Source organism: Lissotriton vulgaris, chromosome 1_1 (assembly GCF_964263255.1).
Source record: "Lissotriton vulgaris chromosome 1_1, aLisVul1.2, whole genome shotgun sequence".
NCBI classification, from domain to species: Eukaryota; Metazoa; Chordata; class Amphibia; order Caudata; family Salamandridae; genus Lissotriton; species Lissotriton vulgaris.
The window spans coordinates 2060392017-2060419641 of record NC_141685.1 but is presented as its reverse complement, the minus strand read 5'-3'; the positions used below and the strand labels follow the sequence as shown (position 1 = coordinate 2060419641).

The window sequence follows — 27625 nt, the reverse complement described above, 5'->3', positions numbered from 1 at the left end:
CTCAGCAAGCCATTAACACGCGCGGAACAGCTTTAATCGCAAGCCATGGGCTCTTAACCTGTAACCGAGATAAGGAAGACAGTTTAGGGAGGTGGGTAATTATTGAGGCAGACATCAGGGGAACAGTTTACACTACATGTTCCTTTTATGGCTCTAACTTAGATGATAGTATTAAGACAGGAAAGAATCCCTGCTTGTAGGTAGCACTGTTCCTGTGGCAACTAATGCCAAAAATATTTTAACAAATATTCAATTCAATCTAAAGAACTTTATAACAACATTTTTGACCAACTAATGTTTTTTTACTTCTATCCGTGTTCACCTCACAGCATTAGAAATTATGTTCATACATGGAATTATAATGCAAATCGTGTGTAAACATTGTGCTTTAGTGGATTACAACTCCACCCATTTTTTCCAAAAACCATTTACAATATGCACCATCTGTTGTAAACATTAAGATATCATTTGCAAATTTTAGCAGACATGTAGAAAATTAGCCCAATGCATTTCAGGACATGGGTGGTCCCTTCGTCAGGGGCACATCTTTGAACAGATAAATACACTTTTGTTATGTACATTTAAACAGAGGAAACTGCCTCAACAACAAAAAAAAGATTTTGCAACAGGAAATTCTTTTTTAGTGGTACCACATCCAACGTGTGACCTAGTCATATTCATGTGCTCACACGAATTGAAAAACCATCAGCAAAATCCTTAATGCCAATACCTCACACGAGAAATGCTGTGGTGCAAAATGTGCCAATCTGAATCCGTGAAACGATGTGCTATTCTTACTAATATCAAATGTCGAATACAGTGATGTTAACCAAAAGAAGGTGGCAAAAGTTCGATTAGTATGTTGAAGCATTGTAGCTCACCTGCTGTTTAATGGAGCAATATGCTCTGTCCTGATTGGGTGCACTTCATGAATGGCGAGAGTGATTATTATATAAATCAAAAAACTCTAATTTTATCCTTTGTGCGCATTCCCATATTCTAAAACACCCTTAAAATAAAGATTGGAGAAACTCTTACCAAGGGAGATGTCCCCCTCTTTTGTGAGCCGTTATCGCTTATGAACTCCTGTAAAAGGAGAAGAAACCTCATGAAATACGTGCAACATACCGCCAAGATTGTACCAGTTTGTGACCAAATCGTCATTTACCGAATACTATGAGTATGTGGAGTTTACAAGTTTGAAGATATATCGCCGTAAACTGTGGAGGCAATAATGCTCACAGTTTTAAAAACAATTCACACATAATAATTATAAACTCCAAATTAATCTGTGCACCGGGTTCTCTGCTTACCCGAAATTACCGCGAGGGTGCCGTATCGCCCGATGTGAATCCGCTCTGAAGCTTTGGGTGAACGCGCGACGCGAGTTGGGGTTTGAAATAGGACTGATGGTATTAGATACAGAAAGAGGACTCGTAACAGCGTCCCTGTGTAGTAAGAACATTTGTGCCATATGCATGCACAAACCAATATATGGAGAAAGTGTTATAGTGCATATACTCAGTACATCCAGTGCGCATCATTATCCTTAGCGTGCCTGTGACTGATTACGCTCAGTGAATATGTCAATATTATGCGATGATGAAAAAAACGCAACCGTGTCAAACTATGTCGAGACAGTGCAGATCGATGAAATGTGGACAACATTTTTTTTTAAAAAGAGAGAAACGTGATCAAAGAATCATGAATATAAATCACCAAATTCATCCTGTAGACATAAGTCAGCGTTTGTTCTCATACTGCACAATATCTGTTAAGACACATTGCATTAAACTGTGACAATACAATACAATAGCTTGTGTCATTGAATAATAATTGTCATATAAAACAGATGCAAACCTCTGAAATCCTCAAAGAATTACATTACTGAAAAACATTACAGGAATCAACTGTAATCAACCCGATCATTTAACCTTTTGCGAAATGATGTGCTGAGGAATTCTATCCAGTAGACCTCCCTCTGCAATAATCACTTGTGGTTGTCAACACCATCTAAAAGTTTTACTACCTCGACTACCTGACTCCGTATTTGGGAGATGGTGTGCTTGGTGTCCTGCCAGTGTGTGGCTATGCTAGATGTTTTATTGTGAGGGCGAATGGTACTCTTGAGCTTTGTCATTCTTATCTTAAACTTGCGTTCTGTTTTCCCGGCGTAAGCTAAGCCGCACAGGCATTTTAAACAGTAGATTATGTTTGACGTTTTGCAGTCACCTGAATGATGAAGTTTAATGTTTTTCCCTGAGTGGGGCTGAGTTGAATATTGGCTCACTATAATGTTATTGCAGTGGATGCAGTTTTGACAGTGGCCAGTGCCTTTGTATTGTTCTTGAGACATTACTTTAGGTAACAAAATCAGCTCCTGAAGGTTTCTGCCTAGAGTATATCCAAAGGTTGGCTTATCATGAAATAGCCCCTTGAAATCTTCTTCCTCATCGAGTAACTCCCATCTCTTACTTATGATTTGTTGTATCTGTTTGGAGCTTGTGGAATATCTTGACACATATGTTGGAGTTTTAGATTGAGTTGGTCGGGATTTTGTGAATAATGACATGCAATCTTTATCCACCATTCTATCCAGATTCCTTTGGACAATTTCTTCTGGTTAGCCCCTTTCAATGAACCTTTGTTTGAATTCAAATTATTTAGCTGTGGCAGTTGCCGGATCTGAACAAATTCTTTTAATTCTCATGAATTGTGAGTATGGCAGGTTGTGTATGAGACTTCGTGGATGAAAGCTGGTGAAGTGTAGTGAACTGTTTCTTTAAGTAGATTTGGTGTAGACTTTAGTTTGAAAACCCTTCTGATCCATGTCTCTTTTTACTAGGACATTAGTTAAGCTGTGAATAACTGATCGTGTGAGTGGACTTGATCTTAGGATCCCTGGTGTTAAGTTGATCGATGAGATTTTGTAGTTGTTGTTGTGGTTTTGTCCAGAGTAAGAATATGTCGTCTATATACCTTGTATACTGAGCGATACCTGTGGTCCAATCTGGGTTGTGGAGTATATGATCATTTTCAAATTTGGCCATAAAGATGTTGGCGTACGCTGGTGCTCCCGAAAATCCCATTGATGTACCTGTCAATTGGGAGTTGTATTCAGATTGCCATCGGAAATAACTGTGGTGTAAACAAAAATGTAAAAGCTATAACAAAAAGACTATCCATGTCAACGTCCTCCATTGTGAGGAGAGTCCATTCCACGAATTCAAGACCTGCTTCATGCGGAATTGAGATGTATAATGCGGTGACATCAATGGTGCACATGCACCAGTGTTTTTGCGCATATGGTTGAATGAGTTCTAACTTTTGTAGGAAGTCTGTTGTGTCCCTTGTGTAGGTGCACCACTTCTGTACAAACTTTTGCAGATAATGATCTAAAAATCTGCCCACTGGGTCAAAAAGTGACCCGCATTCTGATATTATCGGCCTGAAAGGTGGATCAATTGGATTTTTGTGGATCTTCGGAATCATATAAATTTGCGGTCTCCTGGGGTTGTTGGTTGTTAAAAATAGTTTACAAGATGTGTCGATATGGCCCATTTCTTCAGCTTGATTCAAAAGATCCTGTATCATGGTTTGTAATTGTACCGTTGGATCATTTGCCAGTTTTATGTAAGTTGCCTCATCCGAGACATGTTGATCAACCTTGGATATGTAATATGTAGTGTCCATCATGATTAAAGCCCGATCTTGTCAGCCGGTTTGAACGTCAGAGTTGTATTGTTGGTAATAGATTTGCTAAGATTTCTTTCATGCACATTAATGTTGCAATGTTGTGTCTTCTTGTAATTTATTTTGGCACAGATCCTTCTTTACCAAATCCTTGAAGGCGTCCAACATTTTGTGCGAAATGGGTGGCTGATAATTACTTTGTGGTTTAAACTTAGATGTATCATCACAGAGATCTTCAATTCGAGGTGCCACGATGTTGGTAAAATGTTTGAGGCGTAATTTGCGCATGAACGTGTAGAATTCGACTTCAGTGTCGAGTTTTGTTCGGTCAGTGGTTGGTACGAATGACATGCCCTTGGATAATAACTTTGATTGCTGGAGCGTCAGGGTAACTGAGGAAATGTTGATGGTTAGGGTTTGGTCTTGCTCCGCAGATTTTTATCCCCCCTTTTCCTCGCCTAGTTTTGTGGCTGGTTCTGTTTTTGTTTGGCTCAATGATGGAGGATTGCTTGAATCCAGAGCCTGAGACAAAAAAGCTGTTGAGGAAGGTAACGATTTCTGTGGAAAACTGGTCTCACCGGATTGAGTAGACGGTCCTGACACAGATGTGACAATATCAGTTACTGGTGGACCATTGGTGGCTGCATCCTGTTCTGTTACTTCACTTTCCTCTGAAGATGTGTGAGCTTTCGGTTGATTAAATCTGCGTCAGGCATAGATCTCCGCCCACGTACACACCTCATTTAATTTATAGTCGATGGTGTCAACGAAATTTCCGTATTTTCCCCTCTTGCAATTCCTTGTTATACTTTTCAAGTTTTTGATTAATTTTGATTCAATAAGCTTTATTCAGTTCAGATAAAACAACCATAAAAGCACAGTTAAAAACAATTGTTAAAAGCCAAAAACAATTCAATAAATAAATGGAATACAGTCATAGTTATTAATACAGCTTAAAACAACATACTTTTCCTTGCATAAATTGATCTCAGAATTAATGTTGCAGTATAAAAACAGATATCGGGCTCTCGCATTGTAAACAGCAAACTCATAGCAGCTTCCGTAGTCAAAGTGCAATATTTTTTTGAACAAGGGTTTTAAAAAAGCAATACGGAGGTTCAGATACAAATCACATATGAGGAGAAAGTGCAAAGTGCTTTGTTTAGTACGGCCGTCACATGGACAAGGGGAAACAGAATACTGTTTTACACAAGGCAATGCTACCAATTGATGAACAATACCTAATCTCATTTGTGTAAGGACAAAACGGTGCGAGGATCTGGTTACCTGACTCAAATAAGATTGGAAACCCTCAACTTCCAGATAGGAGTAATAGAACTGGCAAGTTGCTAGCTGCCCTACGTTTCTCTGGCGTGCATTCTTTCTGTGCCACAGAAACGTGTTCTTCATTTCTACTTTAGGCAGTTCTATTACTTCATTAGGGTTATCCAGGATACTTGATTTAAATAGATCCTTAAAAGTATGTGCTATTTAATTGAGACAGGGGATCTTAAGACAGTTATCTAGTCGGAAACAATCTTTGATAATCATTCTATTAAATAAAGTCTCTTCCTTCAGCAAAATTGATCTCCAGACCAATAGTGGTCTAAGCGCAATTAAGTCCGTCAGGTAATTAATCCCCACATCGCTGTGAATTAATTCATTAGACGCTGAAGTAGGTAAACAGAGCAGGTTTTTAAGAAACATATTTTCCTCTGTTTGCAATTCACCGTTAGAGTAATGACCCCAAACCCACGCACCGTATAGTGCGATTGAGGTACATCTGGATTGGTAAATATGTGTCATATCTTTAATTCGCCGGTCCCCTAATTTTGCCGCAAACCTAAAAACCCTGTGTACACTTTTTGCCATCTTAGCCCAGACGTTCGTCCTCTCTTACGACCATTTACCATCACCAGAGAACGTTATCCCTAGGTAACATAACTTGTCCAGGGTTTGTATTTTGTGCCCTTCTATAAAAAAGGATTTCGTTCTCCCTGGCCTCGGACCACAGACCATAGTATATGTTTTAGTCTTATTGATCTGCAACTTCCTTCCCTTGATAAAATCAGCAAACTTATATATTAACCGCTGTAGGCCTATAGGTGTTCTAGATAGATGTACGGCATCGTCTGCATAGAGCAGAACTGGCACATTCTGGCCCTCCGCCTGTGGTGCATCTGAATTTACAAGTTTAAGTGCTGCGTCAACTTCATTTATAAAAAGTGTGAAAAACAAAGGAGCAAGGACGCAGCCTTGTCGGATGCCACATTTAACATTAAATTTAGGGGTACACTCACCCCTTTGGCCATACCGTACTGATGTTGATAATTTTTCATAAAGCCTTGCCAAAAAATAAATAATGGACTCTGGGGCTTCAAGACCAAGTAAAATCGGCCAAAGTAGAGCGTGAGCCACTAAATCGAATGCGCTGCTGAGGTCAGCGAAACATAAGAAAAGTTACCCTTGCTTAGCACATGTATATTTTCCGATTAATAATTCTAAATTAATGCACTGTTCAAGGGTTCCCCGCCCTTTCCTAAAACCATATTGGGTCTGTGTTAAAATCCCATCGTCCTCAGCCCACTCCTCTAATCTGACAAGTAGGACCCTACTCATAACTTTAATGTACGAATCTAGAAGGGAAATTGGCCGATAGTTTTTGGCTTCAGATTTAGTCCCCTTCTTATAAATGGGAATAATGATTGATTCGCCCCAGGTAGAGGGAGCCCCCTCCGTTACAGCGGCATTAAATACTCTATTTAATATGGTGCCCCATATAAACATCTATTGGAAAACCGTCCGGGCCAGGGGTTTTCCCTTCCTTACTGCTGTTAATTCCTTGTTCCACCTCAGCTAATGTGATATTTAGAGGTACAATAGGTCAAATACTTGAGTCAATAGAATCAGTTGTAGTTAAATTTCCTGGGTTAAAAATGCTAGAAAAATATACAACCCATGCCTCACTACTAACATGGGATGTCAATTCAGGGACTACCTCGTTTTTTAAAAAGGGAGAATTGACTGTTTCCCAGAACAGCTGGCTGTTTGATGTGTCTGCAGCCAAGGCTAATTTGTCCCAGGCCTCCTATTGGAGCTCTCTCTTTTGATTTTAATTTATAATCCAGTCTTAAATTCTTTACAAGCAACATATCCCTATTACTACTAGACAGTGCTTGTTTTAACTGGTTCAGTGAGAGGGTGCAATCTGATGAAACCATCCTCTGTTCTGTGTAAGTTTCTCATTAGATGTCGTAATCAGATAGTGTCAATGGTTCCATTTATTTTACAAAAAATTGTTGAAATCTGTGCTGGTTCAGCATTAACATCCAAAATTTCAGTATAGCAGTTAGAGACAATATTTTTTAACACCTTATCTGGATTGACCCCTTTCCATTTTATTCTGGTGCCGTTTGGTCTACTCGGGGCAATATTACCCACTATAGTAGTTTGTGTTACTGAGGATATATTGCCCCATACAGCTAATGGCATGATAATGCAGTTGTGATCACGAAGTAGTAACTCTTCAATCCATGGAGTGGTGCAAAAGCGGACAATATTTGCAGAAACCAATATATGATCAATAATAGCATTTGCATTTCTGCCTGTGAAAGTTGAGATCAATTTCCCAAACCCATCTCTTGTACACTGCATTGTATCCAGGTCAAGTTTAGCCAGAACGGTGTTTAATATATCTCCATATGAGTTATGCGGGAAGTGCACACAATCATCTCCTGTATCATTCCTTAACCCACAAACCTTAGTCATGGACAGAGGGCATGTTCGCGTATTGAAGTCTCCAACCCATATTATATCAAAATTGACATCTTCTTCGATACCCAATTTACCAATTACATTCTCCAGTTCCATGACTACTTTATAGCGTGTGCAATCAAACAAGTCATTATAGAAGTTAATTAACAAACCATCCCAGCCATTTTTTTGATGTAGCCAGAGTACCTGTGAATGACACCCAACATTTATAAACATTTTAACTTCTTAAGGCAGATTGTTTGACATGCGTATTAACAGTCCACTCTTTGCTCTACCTGCTGTGGAGCGCAATGCAGGTAAATTGTTGGAAACAAACTCCTCAAAATGGACATGATCTACACACCGAGTTTCCTGGAGACCTATAATATCATGCTTATGGAGAAAATCCGTCCATCCTAACATATCCCTTTTTTTGCCAATCCAGCTATGTTCCAAGAGGCTATGGTAAACCCACTAACTATGGGTCTCCCCAAGTTATCGACTAACTGAGTCATTGTAGGCTGATCATCCCCTGTCATCAATTCTGGAGATCACAACCTGGGGGGCGAGATCTTCTAATGGCTGGCCTGTATTTCCACCAGGGGTCACCCCTTGCTCTTTACTAAAGTACGTTTCAACAGTTGTGTTTGTGGCCTCCAGTGCACTTGGTGCCTGTCCTACTAACATCTGTCCTACTAGCCTCTCTGCCCCTTGTTGACCGTAACTCCTAAGGTCCGCCGTTCCTTTAATATGGCGGGCAAAACTTTGTCAATCATTCATCTCAAGGGTACTGAGTGATTGGAATCTATTATATGTAAATGTGCTGGACTTGTAAAGCGCACAGCTGCCCGTAAGCGTCCCGGCGCTTGCTTAGGGAACCCGTCCTGGTATTCCCCTGTGAGAAACCACGGCAGGGTGTCCACAAGGTGAAAGCCAGGCATCCCACCGCGAGGGGCCGTAGTGGAGATTAAGCAAGCTATTGCCCAGAGTCGCAGAGTGTGACCCCGTGAGTTGAGTAGGCACCAGAGCGAGAATTGTCGAGTCCGTGGAATTTTGAGCCCGAGACCCGCCGAGGCGGGGAATCGAACCCTGGTCCACGGTCGATCTCAGCTTCCGGGTCTGCCACCTCTAACCACTGAGCCACGCTTCTCCCATATGTGGGAAGGACAAATTCCTACAAAGGTGGTATTGCCCAATTTGCTCTACAATGTTCCTGATCTACTCCCGTGGATGGAACTTGTCTTAAATGGCTATAGAAAAAACCAAGTGGAAGGAGTAAGGGGCTAGAATCGTTATCTCGCAGAGCAACAGCTCTGTCCAAGGAAATCCTAGCATAATGTGGGTTCTTGAAATTAATAATAACACAGTCACCCTTTGTTGATTTCCTTAAAGGGCCAATCCAATTGACTCTTCTTGTTTTGAGGATCTGGTCTGCATGATTAACAGGGTAGCCACAATTTCGATTTAGCCAGTCCACCACCTTGTTTTTAAGGGATGCATGTGTTTCCATTTGACATGGACCAAGGTGGGGGGGACAATCACCAATACTGTCACAAACGGACAGCAGTCCGGGGGTAAATTAATAGATCTATTACTTCTTCCCTCCTCTGCTTTATTCTCTATCCGATTTATAGGCGCCTGTAAAGTCTCCATATTTCTAATTCCTTCGTTTCTTACATCACAGGGATAGTTACTCCTCGTCAATTGCTTTCTTTGGCCTAAAGGGGCTATATTGACTCCTGTGTCAGGTACACTAAGATTGGAGCTTGCCACTTCTCTAGCCCTCCCGTTCCTAGAGGTATCAGATGTAACACCTAAAGGAGATGTTGTTCCTATATTACTACCGCCTTGTGATCCTTCCTGCTGCCTAATTGTGTTTTCTTTGGGTAGCTCAGTGGGGTGGTTAAATACCCCACTAAGTCTAACAATTTCTCAATTTAATGTATCTATTTTATCGTGGAGTGGTTTAAGATATGTTTCTAGTTTAAAAGTTATGGCAGCTATGATCTGATTAACCTGCACATCACACTAGATCCCCGTTCTAGAAGGATGCTCCACTGTAGGGTTAAGGGATGGGACTTTTGTGCCTTTACTAGCTGTCACTTGTTTTTGCTGGATTTTCCTACAGCATCTTTTCCTTTTTGGGGTAGGTGACCCATTGGATGGCGGTGGACAACAAACTTCTCTAAGTTCGGGGGAATCTGAGACAAGGTCTGAACTTAGTTTTCATAGTGGTGGCAATATCTTGCTATTTACTTATATTAGACTCTACTTGCGAATCTGTCGCATTTACAGGGCCAGATACGCTACCTAAACCTAGTGAGAAGCGGCGTTCTGCCCTATCTATCTCAACGCTAATGGCGCTAACTGCCTTAACGAGATAAGAATCCATGGTGGAACCTGGGGGCTCAACTATATTATTATTTCCTTTTTGTAATTTGCGTTTCAACATATTGATGATGATGTGTTTATTATGGTAAAATGTTGCAGAGATCAAAGAACCCCCAGTGGCCAAATGCTAGCCTTAAGATTTGCTAGGTAATATTTACACAAGAAAATTTGCACAGATACCCCTATACAGAAAATAATGTGGATGCAACAGTATCCAGCACCGTACTAATATAAAACAATCACCTGAAAAATCGTACCTTGAGTCCAAATAATATTGTATAAACAGTACAATAATAAGATATAATAATGAACATATATATCCTAATCACTTAATCGAACCTGAATGAATCTTAAAATTGTAAAAAGCTTATTGATCGCCTCAATTTCGAAATATGACATTAGTTGGTATCACAACCACTGGAATTCTAGGGTAGCATATAAGCGTGACCGGTTGCCTAGTAATATGGAGTAAACTATGCAATTCAGTTCATTTCTGGCTACTCGCAGTTTCTATAGTAGTCCATAATGGTTGAGTTGCAGAACCAAAGGGTATGGCCCAGCCCAGCCTCGCACAGTCTCAGACGGGCTCAGACGGGCCCGCCCTTGGCCCGGGCGCGTCCCGCGCTGCGGTGAGCGCTCGCCAATTTCTAGCGCCTCCGGGCGCAGGCAGAGGCGTCACGGGTGCGCCTTGGGTCCCTGGGGCTGCTGGGAGTTGTAGTTTGCCCCAAGTCACGCTGGCCGTTTCCCTCACGGCGTGGAGTAGAGGAGTGCCCAGCCGTTTCCCTCACGGCTTCCTGGCTGGTGCTGGTACTGCCGGTAAGTTTACTGCTGTCCCGATTAATGTTATCCAAAGTTATTTTCCAAGTGTCTTGTTCAACCCGTCTTTCCAACTCCTTTTTTTTTTTTTTTTAACTTTATTTTCAATTTTGCTAAATACAAAAGACAAAACCCCCCACTCCCCACGCAGGCATCATTAAAAACAGTTGTATATGGATTGACTGACTCATTATGGCACATCACGGAATAGGACAACATCTGAAAACAAGGAGGTTCATGTGGCACAGTAGCATATTGAGCAGCACATTCTGAGACTCGTGAGGAATACAGGCCAGGTCTCATGTCATGCACCCCGCAGGCAACACCACAGTGGTCTACGCCCCCCTCTCCCTCAGGCTCTGAGTCAGGTGCTGAAAATAATTTGCCACTGGTCCCCTCTGAATCAGTGTGTGTCTCTGCGGCGAGTCCCACCATACACATAGTACGCCATGCAAACAGATCATCCTGCAATTTTTCATCCTTTCTAGTGTGTTGCATGTGTGTTTCCTCTGCGAGTGTCCATTCCCTCACATCCTTAAGCCAAGTAGCTACCTCAGGGGCTCTCTGTCCCATCCATGTGATAGCGACCCTGCGCCTAGCCAGTACTAACATCAGCTGCAGCAATTTATATGGAAATTTCCTTTTCCTGGGCTTGGGTACCAATCCCAACATACAGTGTAAGGGGGACAAATCAATTCGGAGGCCAGTAGCGGCCGCTACACGACCCCCGACTCCCGTCCAAAAGCTCCCCACCAACGGATATTCCCAGGCCATATGTAGAAATCCGACCCCCCCCCCCCCGTGCCACACCTGGGGCAGTTATGCCGTCTGTCTGCCGAGTAACGACTCAACGTTTTCGGGGTGAGGTAGGTGCAATGGAAGAAATTGAAGTGAATGAGCTTGAAACGAGCATTGCAGGACACTCGCCGTGTCAAGATAACTATGCGCTTGCGCACCCAGGTCGTCCTCCCAGGCCACTCATGACGGTGGGACTGGGGGGTGGGGGGGGGGGGGGGGGCGGAATCAGGTTTCATTGTGCATATAGTAAGGCAATCAATCTACGTCCTCTGCCACAGGACAACAATATATGTAGAGTATTGGTCATCTGGGGTGTCTCTGGACACTGCGGCCAGACCGATCGCACAATGGAGCGCAAGCCCTGGTATTGGAGATATTGTCTGCCGCTAAGACCAAATGATTCCTACGCCTGCTCATATGTCAGGAAGCTCTCAGAGGGGTACAGGTCTGCAAGGAGCTCACAATCCCCCCTCCCTCCATTCACGAAAGGACATATGGTACTCCACATCCACCATAGGGGCCAAGATCCAAATCAGTAACTCTCTATGGAATGGCGCTGAATGCAGGACCCTTTTCCACACCTCCGTGTCCGCAAACCATCTAGCTGCCGGGAGGAGCTGTGCTGCGTGATAATAGATAACGAATCGCGGGGTCTCCAATCCCCCTTCCTCAAAGAAGCGCACAAAGGTGCCGAGGGCCACTCTGCTACGCCGTCCCGCCCACAGCAGGGATGTAAGCAGCGCGTTGAGGGTTCGGAAAACCCTCGGTGGAAGAGGGCACAACAAATTCTGGAGGACATACAGTGTCCTTGGCAGCATCACCATTTTCGCGATGGCCACCCCCCCTTTAGGGAAAGTGGCAGTGTGTTCCAGAATGTTACCGATTGGCACAGAGATGTAAGCACCCTATCCGCGTTACGAGCGAGGGACTGCTCCTCTGTCGAGGCCACGTGGATGCCCAAGTATCGGAAGATGGTTCGTTCCCATCTCAACCAAAGCTCCGGCAAGTCCTCAAGAGGTACCGTGTCAAAGCCGGAGAGCGGGAAAATTAGGGACTTACTGCGTTTGTGCCACAAGCCAGACGCCTCACCAAACCAATCTAGGAGATGTAACAACCGCGGGAGCGCCTCCCTTGGGGTGGTTAGGTAAAACAGTGCGTCATCCGCATATAGCGACAGGACATTGCACGTGTCCCCCACCTTGATACCCCATTGCCGCAGTTCAGTGCGAACCCTGACCGCGAGCGGCTCTATAGCTAGGGCAAAAAGTAGGGGCAAGAGGGCGAATCCCTGTCTCGTTCCACGCCCCAGCCGCCACTCCTCCGATCTCGCACTTCCCAGACGCACCGGGCACATGGGGAGTTATATAAGATCCCGACCCAGCGAGCGAAGTTGGGCCCAAAGCCCATCTTCCGAAGGACCTCCTGCAGATAGCCCTAGTCGACAGTGTCGAACGCCTTGGCGAAGTCTATTGAGACCAACACCGTCTGTTCGTCCCTGCCGTTCACCTCATGCTGAATGTGATTCAACCGTCTTAAGTTCATCGCCGTGTTCCGTCTAGGGATAAAACAGCACTGGTCCTGGTGCACCAAGTGCTCCATGTGAGGTGCCAGCCGGGTGCCAACAGCTTAGTCAGAATTTTTACGTCTGTGTTTATCATAGTAATTAGCCGATATGAGGACGGGTCATGCTTGTCCCCCCCTGGTTTAAGTATCATACAGATTTCTCCCTGAGCCATGCTCTGCGGAAGAACCCCTCTTTCAAAGGCCTCAAGGTCGACTTGTAACAGGAGCAGAGCTAAATTATCCCGGAATTCATGATAACACTCCTGAGGGAACCCATCACTCCCCGGCGATTTTGTACGCGGCAATCGGGCTAGAGCCCCTTTGTAAGAAATGGGGGTTACCCAAATCTCCAAGGGGGTAGCATGGCATCAAGCGGGCAGGCCAAACTTCGAGGACATGTGAAGCATTCACGCAGTACCCACAGACGACACACCAGGCACACTACAAAAGAGACGCAACTCCACCTTTGGTTGGAAAAGAAGAAGTTTAGTGATATCTCCAACCTGTAAGGTAAAAAGGAAAAATACACTGGTAATCACAACAAGGCGCCAACTGGCACCCAAGCCAAGTACTTCAGTGGGGGATTATTTACATGGGACAAAAAGGGTTGAGTCCAAAGTCCATAGCTGAAATAAAAATGGTTGGTTAAATGAACATTAGACCAGGGGCCAATCTGGTGGGGCCAACTCAGGCTCTCATCCTCGGGGGTAGGCTGTAATTGCAAAATCCAACATTATGCATGAATACACCTCAGGCGTTATAACGCCAAACCCCACCCCTGTAAGGGAATAACAACAGGTTATCACAGTATACAACTTACAGGAACACCTGGAATAAATCAGTTCAACAGCTCATAAATCTGGGGCATAGACAGGGGCCTGAGATAACTCGTCAGGCCAGCTTAGTGGCACCCTTGCAGTAAAAGAGAACACCCAGATTTACTCCACCCTCCACCTGCGGATATAAAACAACAGGTAGGAAGGCACCTGGCATTTAATAATAACTGAGGTATACACCTTAGGCATCAAGGGTAACCTGGGAACATGGCTTTTCAGCCCCCAACCAGCAACATAAACTTTAGGCAGTGCGTTGGCAACAACTCTTCCCGGGTCACCTTAGAGGAGACAATATCCCCAGGGCATAGAACCAAAGGCCTACAAACCTCAACATAGGGTAGACCCTCCTCAGGGCATAAAGGTATAGATTGAATGTTAAGCCTATCCTCTAGGGACCGGAGCACCTGTACATGAGCTTCACGACCTGTCTGGGACCCTATGCACCACAGGTAACAGGCAACCACTAGGCATCACTGTCAATTCACTCTTCAGATGACTGCCCACTCCAGGGTCCACCTATACGGCCCGAACTGGAAGCACCTACAACCTTGTGCCCTATCACAAGGTGTCTTAAATGTACCAGTCATGGGTGGGGGCGAGCACCGACCCTGTGCCCCGCTGCCCTCTCCACCCTCTTCATAGGCCCCACTCACCGGCTACTCCTGGTTTCTGACTCCGGGCTCCATCCATACTGCTGGCCCCTTTGTCAAGGGGGGGGCGATCCGGAGGCTCCACGCGGCCTTCTCCCAGGCCCCTCTTATCTGGTGGGGACCCGGGCTGCAAGGCGGAGGGGGCAGGCACCGACAATGTGCCTCGAGGCCCCCTGGCGTAGCGCACGCAAAGGGAACTTCTCTCCCCTCTGGGGGAGTCACCCGGCTCCTCCTCCTCACCGGGGGCCTGGGCGGCTCAATCGGGGCTCCCTCGTCCTCACGGGAGCCTCGCAGCTGCTCTGCTCCGCAGAAGACGGCGCTATTCACAGCGCACTGCTCCTCCCTCTGCCCACAACCTCAGCTCCTTCCTCAGACCACGCAGAGGGGGCAGAAATCTAGCACTTCCTCAGCGCTTCGCAATTATCGCGCCTGACAGGCAGGCTTTACAGCACTAGGGGGCCACAACAGTCCCAGGGCCCAGCGCCTTCACAGGGCCTCACAGCACCTCAGCCAGCAGCATTTCTTTTGGGGGCACAATCTTCCCCATGGTGCTTCAAAGGGGCAGACAGTCCCACAGCAATTCCTCAGGGCCAACAGCACTTCGGGGGCCACACCAATCACAGGGCACAGTCCCTTGGGGGCACAATCCTCCCTGGGCAGCACCTCCCCGTCCAACGCTTCCACAGGGGCCACAACTTCCCTGGGGGCATCAACCTCCCCAGAATAGCACTTGCCGGGCAGTACCTCACAAGGGGCAACAGTTCCTCCAGGCAGCTCCTCACGACCCAGTACTTCCACAGGGTCACAGTTTCAGCAGAGGGAGTGGACAATCCTATTTCTCACCTCCTGGGCGCTTCTTCATCGCAGCGCTGGCGTGACTCCCGGTTCCCACAGTGTCAGGGACCTGGGTAGGGGCCCTCCCTTGTCAGTGGCCCATGGGGACAGCAGAGGGGGGGTTTATAGGGGTGCAGGGCCCAGCTCACAGGCCCATGTGGCGGTAGCACCTCACAGCAGGTCCCCTCTCTTCCTTGTCCCAGCGCTGACTGACTCTCTGGTGACACTTCTCCCTATTTATACCCTCCTCCCAGGCAGTGCCAGGACCTTCTAGAATGTTGGCAAATCTAGCCTAAACTGGTTCTAGGGGAGGGGGTGAGCACCCTGGGTGCCAGGCTTTCCCTCCAAAAGCTAGGGGTAGCTGGGTAATATTAACTAGACCGCCAACCTAACGCAGTCAGGTGGCACTACCCAGGGCCATGGCATCCATTTTAAAATCACAGTACATTTTAGTCAGGTACATTTTCAAAATGGGGGATATTTTCTGTACACCATTTAACAACATGTAATTTTACATCATGGTAACTCTTACCACACATGGTCCTTATATGTTTAATACCATGGGGGAGACATTCAATTTAGGGGGGCAAAAAGCGAAAAATTTGGGGGGAAAAGGCCAAGTCCAACACCCTTGTACCTCAATCAATGACAGGCCCGCGTCCAGGTCCTCCCGGTCCGAGCCCGAAAGGGTCGGCATGGGGAGATAAGAGGCCTCGGAAATATCCGGGTCCGCCTCGTACACTTGCTGTAAATGGGATTGGAGAACCCCAAGGAGGGCTCGTTCTGAGTAAACCACTTCACCATTCCGGTTCCGGAGGGCAATGATACATTCGGGGTCTGCTCCCTCCTCAGAATCCAAGCCAGAAGCCTCCCCGACTTATCCCCCTCCCTGTGGAGGCGCTGCCTATAATGGCCCAGGGTATACTTGTCAAGCCTATCAAGGACATCGTGCAACCGGGCTCGAGCTGCCTGCTTTTCCTGCATCTGGGGACCGCTAGGGTCCACCACCAGTTGGGCCCGCAGGAGAGTGTCCTCCTCTCTCTGGAGATCTTGGAAGAGCTGCTTCCTGACGCCATACGTAAGCCCCATACAGGTGCCGCATACTACAGCCTTAAAGCCCTCCCTCTTGGTGGCCAAGGACATATTTCTCTCCCCCAATTGATGTCCATATAATCCCTGATCGCTTTTTCCACGTGCGCCCGTCCTACCAGATCGCGAAGGATATCAACCGGGAGCCTTCAGGTACAAGGCCGGACAGCCTGGGACCCCCACTGAACCACACAATCCACTGGAGAGTGGTCGGATAAGAAGCGGGCCTGGTGCGTTACGTCTACTGTCAGACCAGACCCAGCATTTGCCACTAAGATTCTATCCAGGCGACTATAAGTGTTGTGCGTGGGCGAAAAACAGGTGTACAACTTTTGAGTTGGGCTCCCGAGGTGCCAAACGTCCACCGCCCCCACGTTGTCCATGACCTCCCTAAGCTGAGCAGTCATACGGAGTTTCGTGTCCTCTCTGGGTGAAGACCTATCCAGCACTGGGTCAAGAATGCAATTAAAGTCCCCAAACCAAAGGATCGGGGTCCCCAGATCATGTATCAAGTTGTCCTGCAAAGCCTCGAAGAATGTCGGGTCGTCAGTGTTGGGTGCGTAAGAATTTAAGACGACCATCTCCCTGCCATCGAGCTTGGCCCTAAGAAGCAGGTACCGACCCTGAATGTCCGCTTCCATATAGTGCATAGCGAACGGTACCCTTGGCGCCACCTAGATCAGAACACCCCTGGCGTAGGTAGAAAAGGACGCATGAAACTGTCCTCACCACTTTTTCCCCAGCTTTTGTGCCCCTTCATCTACCAAGTGGGTCTCTTGTAGACAAGCAATGGATATTTTATGTCTTCGAAGGAAGGAGAGGACTCTATATCGTTTAGTGCATGTACCCAGCCCCCGCACGTTCCAGCTCAAAAACATATACCCCATGGTTTCCAATAAGGCCTACCCTGCCGTACCCTTCCATGTACAGAGTAAGTCCCCTCCAGTGCCCGACCTGTAATACAAATGATGCCTAAAACATTGCCCCTCAACTTCCCTTTCAAACAGTCCACCCGCCCCCTCCCACGAGCAAGATATCAGCAACAACCACACACGCCAATCTGCCCTTACCCTGCCGGTGCCAGGACGTGCACAGCCTCCCCATTCGCCCAACGAGGCAAACCCACTCAAGAAACAATAGAAAACTATCCCCCCCCCCCCGACCCATTGTCAATACCATAAGTTAGGGCTCAACTAACCGGCTCAGGACCGTACACACTCATCCTCATTCACGCTCTTACCCCCCTACATGCATACCTTTCTTAAAGAGAACAAGCCCCCCCCACCCATCCATTTACAGTCCACTACATGGCACCCACACACTGGAGGCGACCCAACACAGTTCAAACAGACCCCATCACGCGGCAACCATGCTGCTCATTCAATTTACCGGTCCCCTCAGGAAGGACACCCCGCCTCTGGAGTCACAATCCCTGCAGTCTCTGGGATCATTGGAGCAGTAAGTGGCGCGCCCTCCGCCGTTTCCTGAAGTGTATCTGGGACCAGGATGACCTCAGGGTCATGGGGCTGTGAGGCTTCCGCCTCATCACCTGCTTCAGTCGATTCCAGATGCAGGGCCCCATCGTCTCCGACCATAACTCTGCTTCGTTCCTGACTGTCCGCTGCCTCAGAGCGGCGTCGTCGTCTACTGGTGCGCCTCCTCGGCTGTCGGGTTCCCCACATCCCTCGGGGTACTCCACGTTCACCCAGCGGGAGAGCATCTCCCCTTATCTCCAGCCATTCCCAGACCTCTGCCGGGGACTCGAAGAAGCGCGCCCTGCCCTGGGACAGGACCTTGAGCTTGGCTGGGTATAGGAGCATGTTTTGCAAGTGCATATCCCGGAGTTTCTGCTCAACTCCCAGAAAGGACTTCCGCTGCTCTTCCAAATCCTTCTTAAGATCAAATATCTCTTCGTCCAATTCTCGTATTGTTCTGGACAATTGTTCAATGATTACCAAAATTAAATCCAGCAAGCACCTGTTTAGAATGGAAAACCACTTTTCCATAAATTCCGGGTTAAGATGTAGTCCGAATAGCATGGGTCTACTAGATAGCCTTAAACTTCTCAGAATGCGCTTGGCGCGATGATATTGCACAAGTGTTGACGCATGTAACCTTTGATTTAATTGTCGGCGAGTCAAATATTCCAGTTGTGTGATTTGTTGTGAGATCGATCCTCCGTGTGTGCCCGATAACTTAACTTCTTGTATAAGTGTATATTTTTCTGTTGCTTCCTCATTGGTGTATGCCAAAGTGCTGGCACGGTTATCCGTGATGCTTGAAATAGAATTAAATGACATGTTGACTTCTAATGTGTCATAAATTAAAGTGCGTGCTATCCCCTGTGTTTTGGTCAGCAAAATGACTAGTGTGGAGGTGGGGAATGCACTGCCTGATAATCTAATTGTTCTCTCTAATCTATTAGCCAATGGTGTATGACAAGGGGTGTGTACCCACTCTGCCTGACGCGACCCTGAAGGCTATAATCAATAGTATTACGAGCTATTTAAGTGATCCCACAAGCTTGGATTATCTAAACTAGCTTTATGGTCTCCACTGAAGGTGTTCGGTGGGTATTTTAATATTCATTTGAATGCCTTTTTTAATCTTCAAAATAATGGCCCTTATCTCGGACGGAAGGTAAACTTTTTTAAGGCTCTACAAGGGCTATGTCAGGAGCACGGGTTAATTGACAATCTGGCATAGCCAGCGTCAAGGGTAATCTGGCTATACGATCTTTTCAGCTCCCTATAAAAAATGTGTGCGCCTAGATTATTTTTTTGTTACTAATACAATAGCAGGAAGGGTCACTTGTGAGCTTTTCCCTAGACTGATCTCTGATCATAATCTGTTAGTGATCCAACTCCAGAGTGTAAATTCTGCACAGACAACTACAACGTGATCTTTTGACAGAAAGTTACTTCTTGATGTAGGATATTGCCAACATATTTCAAAATGGATTGTCGAATTCTTTGAGAGGAATAGGGGGACCGCTCTGAGCTAATAGTTTGGGATACCTTTAAGGCGGCAGTAAGGGGCGAGACCCTGAGCTTTGCTCTGTACCAGCAGAGGAAAACAAGAGAAAAGGTCAATGGCAGGATTGATCAGCCTAAGGAAGCTGAATAAGAGCTTATATAGGTAATTGGGGATCTACAGAAGAGTGAGGGCTGTCAAAAAAAGATAGCAATATAGCAATATTTAAAACTAAAATACATGAGCACTTTGTTGAAGATCTAGCTATAAAATGTAAGCAATATAAGGCTGACCTATATGAATTTGGAGGAACACCAGCAGACTGCTAGCCAAACGAATTCAGCAAAGAGCAGTCTCGAATAGGATATGCATCATAAAAAATTCTGGGGGACAGATTCAGGATCCGGATGTCTTTCATGAATTTTATCAGGGACTTTATACCACAGAAAAAGAGGGTTTAGATTATGCAGGTGAGGATTCTTTGTCTGACTCTGAGGCGGGTCAGATTACTCTTGATCAGAGGGAAACGCTGTCTGCCCGATCTCAGGGGAAGAAATCGAGTCGGCCATAATATCACTGGCGGCAGGTAAAACTGCGGGTCCCGACGCATTTCCCCTAGAATTCTACTGCACTTTTAGACCAGCCTTTCTGGGGGAACTTGAACTGCTGTTTCTAAAAGCTCAGAGTGGCTATACTCCTGATTCCTGGAACTACACCACTATAGTAGTTTTATTTTTTAAAAAGGATAAGCTGGAACTAAACCCATCTTAATATCATCCCATTTCTTTAATCTGTAAGATATACTCTAAAATAATGCTGGGAAGGGTCATTACCCCTCTTGTTTCCATAGGGCAACATGGTTTTATCCCTGGGCGTGACACATCGGACCATGTCAGGCGGGCAATAACGCTGTTCGACTGGGCTCAGGCCGCGAGGAAGCCCCTGGAGATGATCCTGTTGGATGCAGAGAAAGCATTCGACAGGGTCTCCTGGGGGTTTCTTTGGCGGATGTTGAGGATCAAAGGATTCCCGCCGGAATTTGTCACAGCTGTACAAGCTCTATGTTTCACCTAAGGCCTGTGTTCGGATTTCTGGGCAGGAATCTAATCTATTATCTATCAGCAGAGGAAGTTCCCAGGGGTGCCCCTGCTCACCACTATTGTTTGCCTTGTATATAGATCCGCTGCTCAGCAAGTTGGATGCTGATCAACGGATCGAAGCTGTCACGGTAAATGGGTACTCGTATAAAACAATGGCCTACGCTGACGACGTAGCTATATTTATGGAAAACATAAGTTCTGCTTGCCCGCGGTTTATGATATAGCGAAACAATTCGGTCTTACATCGCCTATAAATTAAAACTGAGGTTATACATTCTGATACTGCCAGACCGCAGGAGATCCCAACAGTACCAGTGACCATTTATTATATAATCACGAACGAGTTGGAGCGAATCCCTGAGATGAACATGTTACCTATAATAAGCCTAAACTTTTACTCCTACTTATGCAGACTTAATGTAACTAATGCTTTGTTGGCAGTACAGATGAAAAGGAAGCCACAGTTTACAGTGTAACAGTATGTAGAGACGCTAGGCACTATAGAGGTTATTGTTGCCGTTCAAAATTCGAGTCTAATTAGTAGAATCTTTGTATGTGGGGAAACTTTTACAACTTTACCGAAGAATTTATTTCACAAGAAAAGACAGCCGTTTTAAAAATATTAAAAATACTAGCTGATTGAATGTAGGACACATTTCAACACATTTGTCATTAATCACAACAGTTGATGTCGTGGTTGACATCAAGATTTAATCTAAAAAATCAATTTTGGTTATAAATGACTATTGGTTTTGGAGAAAAATTAGAGCTGACAACAGGTTGGTAAAACGCAATTTTGATGAATTCCATAATTGGAAAAACAAACATTTTTCTTAAAAAAACAAATGTGAGTAACATACGATTACATAAATATGGGACACCCACAATAATATATCACACAAGAAAACAGTTCCTATGAAAAAGGGGCACGAGTAATGAATAAGAGGCAAGGAGAATAGATGCGAAGGTTTAGTTAAAGGTGCTAAAGTATTGGAATGGGTTAAGATACTAGGTAGGAGCAGAGGTACTAAAAATATAGATGCAGTATTACTATTGAATGGATAGACCTGTTCTGGTTGTGATACGGATAGAGGTACCATGGTATAGGTAAGTATAGAGATACTCCTATTTAGGTATAGGAAGCATCACAAGTTATCCGCAAGGGTTAATGTATTAATTGCCCAGTCAGAGTTACTAGGAGATAGGTAGAGGTAGAGGTTCCATGATGTAAACGGATAGAGGTACTAGAATATAGGTAGGAGTGAGACCCTACTATAAAGGTAGGGTTACTGGTTACTAAGATGTAGTTAGCGATAAAGTACTTTGGTATAAGTATATGTAGGGGTACAGTTACTAAGCTGCAGGCATGCATACACGTACTATGCAAGTGTTTAATATACTATGGTATCAATAGGAGTGAAGGTACTAGGGTATTTACTGGGCAGAGAACTAAGGGAAAATATACTTCAGGTACATTGTACCCATAGAAGACATAAATCTGAATTTCATTGGGTTTCTGGAGGTCTAGTAAGCTACTACAACCTTTAGATCTGACGACTTCATCAGCAGGATTTTGCTTGGCCTTCTGGGCACGTTGTGTGAATTTCTAAAAGAAAGTAACTTCTAACAACAGTTTTTGCATCCTCGTATCTAACAGTTTCATGTGACCACACCGGACTTCCGAAGAAATTGTAATACGTGCTTAAATAATAGAGACCTTAGAACAGATATATATGAAAGTAGTCGTGCCTTAAGTGTAAAACTATGATGTATCAAACAGCTTTCCAATCATCCTAAAGAAATGGTTTCTAAAGCATTACATATTTTAACGTTCTATTTTCATGCATGCTCGAGGAGAACGCCAAACATCTTAAACCTAACGTATAAAAGAATGCCCCTCGCAGTCCACCTCTAGTCGGCAAGATAGTGCCCATTTCAGTTTATAACCGATTGCAAAACTGTTGTTTCATCTAAGTAACTTTTTGGCCACCCAGTTAACACAAATTCTTCAGATTGTAAATGTACTTTTTTCTTTTTTACCAGAGCAATGCCACAGAAGATGATGAAAAGGAGGTAAAAGACAGCAGTCTGAATACCGGCAGTCTTCGTCACTGACAACGAGTTTAGATTGCAAGTTGCACCATGGCCAATCGAACCCTGCCCCCTTCAATCGTATGATGTTATTTATACTTGCTGTAAACATTTTGTGGAAAATGTAGGTGCCTGTTTTCAATATAATGAATCCACACTTGCATGGGATGAATGTACTGTTGGAGATTGGGAAAACTTCTGGCGTTCTTGTTGAATTGTCTAAAAGCTTTGCATGTTTGCTGCTTTACGTTCTTATGTGCGTGCAGTGACTTTATCTACTGAACCCAGAAAAACAAAATCATTTTATAACCCTAGTTCTGTCACGTTCCAGAGCGACAAACTTAAATATATTTATTTTGGAGATGGTATTATGCATTTCCAAAATGAGCACACAGTAGAAATTAGGTGAGCTGCTCGAAGAAGGGTTAAAAACATTAACATCTGAATATGGTCGACGGGTCATAATTTTCTGGCCACTATACCATAGTAAACAACTATTTCAGGTGTTGTGTTTTTTGCCATTTAAGGTGTGTGAATGGAGTTGTGACATTGTCACTCAAATATTTAAATCTGAAGGAAGTGTAGCCAAAATCATTTTGTACAGATTCATTGTCATGTCTTTAATACGGCTCCTAATAAATGCACAGAGACCAATTGAAAAAGTAACCTTGTTAGTTAACAAGTAAAAAATTAACTTAATGAATATATTTTCAAAAGCTGTTCACTATGAGTCACTCTGGTACATATCATTACTTACGACATTCAGCTATTTTGTAAAAAAGAATTGCTTCATTTGGCCTAGTTTTTTCTAGATGTAAGGAAGCCTGTATTTTTGTGCACTTCTGACGTAATGTTTTATGCACCAAAGTTTGCTTTAAAAAGGATAGAGGAAACCTTTTTCTTGCGTAATGGCAAGAAGTCATTGCTGTATTTTTTGTTAAAGAAAACATTTAAGACTTGTCTACTTTTGTTAGTCTTGTATGAAAATAAAATATTGTTGCAGATAGTTATAGAGCAAAGCTTGTACATATGTCAGCAGATTTGTAATATATTTTTATATTATAAGAGTACTGTAGATTTCATTTTTTTAGAGGCATGAAAATATAAAGTGTATATATTATTGTAGAAATAATCTTGAAGGATTTTGTGATTCGCTAGTGCTGCCAGAAGATTTGTTTCTATAAAAGAAAATTAAGCACCTTTTAACATTGAAATGTTTTGCAGATTTAAAACTTACTACTGTTAATTAATCTGTTAGATTTTAACAGAAGTTCACTTGAATATCCATTTGACAACTTTTTTACCGAGGGTTCCTTATAATGCCAGCTAAACAAATCCTATATTGTGGGTTGCTGCATACGTCCCTAATTAAATTAGCTTGCAAACTTAAATTGCAGATTTTCCATTTTAAAGTTTCAGAACTAAGTTTGGTTATATTTTTAGGAACCTTGACCGTTGCTCCAAAAGGCACCCCTCTTCATTAGCATTGAAAAATAAATCGGACTAAACTCAGTTAATAGTGACAAACTCATCGAAAAACTTTCACCTTGGATAATAAAAGCTAAATTAAAAGTCCGAATTCCCTCATCACTTTAATTTGTATTGTGTAGTGATTGGCATGACTTTGAGGCAATGCCTACAATGTTGCTCCACATCCACTGTAATGTAAATCGTAAAAAATTGTCCTGTGGATATTCACATGAATTCTTGTGATGTGATAATTGTTAACTTAACCAAGCACTTCATATTAGATTACTTTACTTTGTATATGTAAAGTGATCTACATTCTTTATTTGTATTGTCTTTCAGTTTGCCAACTGTTTCCTGTGTAATTTTTATGTTTCCCTTTAATCTTATTGTATTTTTTGTCAAGATCATGTTAATCATTCATATTTGACGGATGATTGTAGGATTACTGGTGGAGTATTTTTTTTATTAAAACAAAAGAAAAAGTGTTAATATGTGTGTGTTTTCTTACTTGAGTGCGTTGGAAGTGATTTATTTGATTTTTCTGAATGTACTTTGTTGATCAGATGAAATCTTGACTTCTCCGCCTGTCTCCACTCCTCCTCCAGTTTTTTCTGTACAAATAAATCCTTTCTCATTATTTCAAGATTGTATCCAATCCATATAACAAAGCAAAAAAGAGCATAACATATGTTGCACAAGGTGCATTTCGTGGCACGTTTCAATTTTATTGGACCTATATTCCTTTTACTGACAGTGCATTCACATGTGGTACTTTGCAGCACACTCCTACACATGAACACTGCCTATATTCCTCTGCCACACAGAACTTTTAATTTCATATTCAAAAAGCATATATTTGTATGTTTATTTGTAACATGTACACTGCATAAATTAAAGTTTGTAGGTGCTTAAAAGAGATACATTCCTGAGCTAAGGGGTTGCTGTTGGAGTGAGTGACCCAGGCCTTGGGGTGTCAAAAAGAACATCAGTTATACTAATAAAATGGGTATTGTCCCAATTTCATCAGACCATCATGGATACAAAACAATTACAGGCATATCCAGAGGGTGCTATTTACAAAAGTACAAGAGTCGGCTTGAGAAAAGATCAGAAGTTGAAATTGTTGAAGGAGAGCAAGGTGGAAATTATTGAGGGAGAGGTTACAGGGGAGAGGGAGGCCAGGTCCTTGAGTCTGGATGTAGTTGGGAACGTGGGCTGTGATAGTGTAGTTGCAGCCTTGTTTTTAGTTTGTTAATGAGGTGCATGAGGGACAGTGAATTGTCTGTCAGAGGTAAAATTGTTCCAGAGGCGAGGTTCCGCCACTGTGAATCAACTATCACTTCTGTTTCTGTTTTTTTTTTTCCAGAACAAAATTTTATTTTGGCGTTGATAAATTGCCTAACAAGCACAGCACCCCGGGAATCGGAGGAGCTGTGAGCATTAGAGTAGTAATCACATTCAAGCAATTCAATCAACAGTTCAGGAGGAAAAATGCAACCCTGGCCCCCCTCCCTCCACCCTCCCACTCCCCCAACCCCGAGCCTCCCCCCCCCCCCCCACCCCTTGCACAGCGTCTAAACAAATTCCACATACAGATACAGTAAGAAGCGTACAGTGTGTATGTTTCATGGCCCGGACTCAGCGTCTAAGTGTCCTTCCACAGGCCGATCAGGTGTTGGCGGTTCCAGCCATAGTCCACAATAATCCGCCCATCTCTTCCAAATTTTATAATGTTTCCGAGGGCAGCCCCTAGCTGCGAAGATCGGGCGTTCCAGTCCCATGTAAAAGTCCAATCCCCTTTTCCACACTCCCACCAGAGGGGCCCTAGGGTCTTTCCAGGCACAGGCAACGTCTCTCTTGGCCACAATAAGGCCCAACAATAGCAGATGTCGTTTGTAAATATTCCCCCCCACCTGTTCCATGACATGGAGAAGACCCAACTGTGGCGAACGGGGGAGCTCCCAGCCCAGCACCTCAGACAGGCAGTCCCACACTCCAGACCAAAACCTCTGCAGCCCGGCACACGACCACACAGTATGGAAAAAGGTGCCCACCTCCCTGCCACATCTCAAACAATCTGGGGACACAATCTGGCCTGCTTTCCACAACCGTTCCCTTGTATAGTAGGCCCTGTGGAGGTACTTGAATTGAATGAATCGTAGGCGTACCGCAATGGCAGCTCCTCTCGGGGCTTCAAGCGCTTCCCTCCAGTCTTCCTCCTCAAAGGGACCAACATCCCTCTCCCATTTATTCCCTAGGCCATCCAGGGAAGTTGAGCAATGTGTCACCAGTGTTTGATAGATAGTGGATATCTTTTTACTTTCAAACTCTCCCATGAATACCTTGGCCTCCGGTGGGCTGAATTCAGGTAAGGAGTCTAGGCCCTTCAGGGTGGGTGTAATGGCGTGCCTAAGCTGCAAATATCTAAAAAACTGGGTCTGGGGCATATCCTATTCCTCGCGTAGTTCCTGGAAAGACTTGAGGGTCGTGCCCCTGACAACGTGTCCCAGGGCTGATATTCCAATCGCGTCCCAGCCCCGAAACCCCGGCAGGGACGCCAACGACGGTAATAGCCCATTTCGCCAGAGAGGAGTCTCCCTCGTAAGTTTGTTCCACCACCCCAAACGGCGGAGGGCGTCGCGCCATATACGATACACTATTTGAGTGACTACTGGGAGTCCCTTTTTCCTATTCGCCGAGTAAAGTATGGTATGTAGCGTGTCCGGGTCCATCGGGTGCCTCTCCAGGGCATAGGCCGGGTCGCCTCGGTCCCCATACCACCACTCGTTCAAGATCAGAAGGTGGGAGGCCTGGTAATAGGACAGAATATCTGACGTCACTAGGCCGCCACAGTATGTGGAAAGGAAGCATGTGCGTAGCGCCACTCTCGCCACTCCCCTGGCCCAAAGAAACTGACTGAGTGCTGAGTTGACCTGTCCGAACTGTGGTAAATAAAATAATTACCCTGTCGGAATTTCTATACATGAACAAGGATCATGCATATAATGAGAGGCAGAGTCCGTGGTGTCCGATTCAGAAGGGCTTTATTCAGTAACTCGAGTTAAGGGAGAATCGGGTTCCATCACCACTAGGGATCAGGAAGGATCGTCATCTCGACTTTATTAACAGAGTGCATTATTTATACTTAAAACATACATTAACTTGCATAGAGAAGGCGGAGCGCTCCAGGCGGAGCAAGTGAAAGAGAGAGATAAGAGCACATGGGCGTGAAAAGAGGCGTACACGTGGGTGTTCACTTGAGTCATAGGTGTGTCATAGATGGGTGGATACATGGAGGGGGTCTGCATGGTCAGCAGGAACCTTTACCCTACTTGTGCGCGCAAACTTGGTCATGACGTAGAATTGACGTGTAACTGGGGGAAGCTGGGGGGAGCTGACTTTCGTGCTAGTAGAGGAACCTTGTATGTTAGGGCGACCTGCACCTCTGGTATTATCTGATATCTTGAGTTTTGGAGAAAGTATTATCTGACTTAAAGGTCGCTCGAGCAAAGGCTGCTCATCACTAAATGCTAGTGTGTACATATATTTCTTCGTGCATTGCGTGGGG

At 44.6% G+C, this 27625-nt stretch overlaps 1 protein-coding gene across 3 annotated transcripts in view; it reads left to right on the top strand.

Moving 5' to 3' along the window:
- Positions 1–24546, top strand: part of AEBP2 (AE binding protein 2) — a 510714-nt gene extending 486168 nt beyond the window's left edge. For all 3 annotated transcript variants that reach the window (XM_086920596.1, XM_086920582.1, XM_086920591.1), the window contains one exon: positions 22540–24546. In XM_086920596.1, the coding sequence (XP_086776722.1) occupies positions 22540–22573 (34 nt within the window). In that variant the 3' untranslated portion in view covers positions 22574–24546. The remainder of the gene's footprint in view (positions 1–22539) is intronic.
- The last annotated feature ends 3079 nt before the right edge of the window (positions 24547–27625 follow it).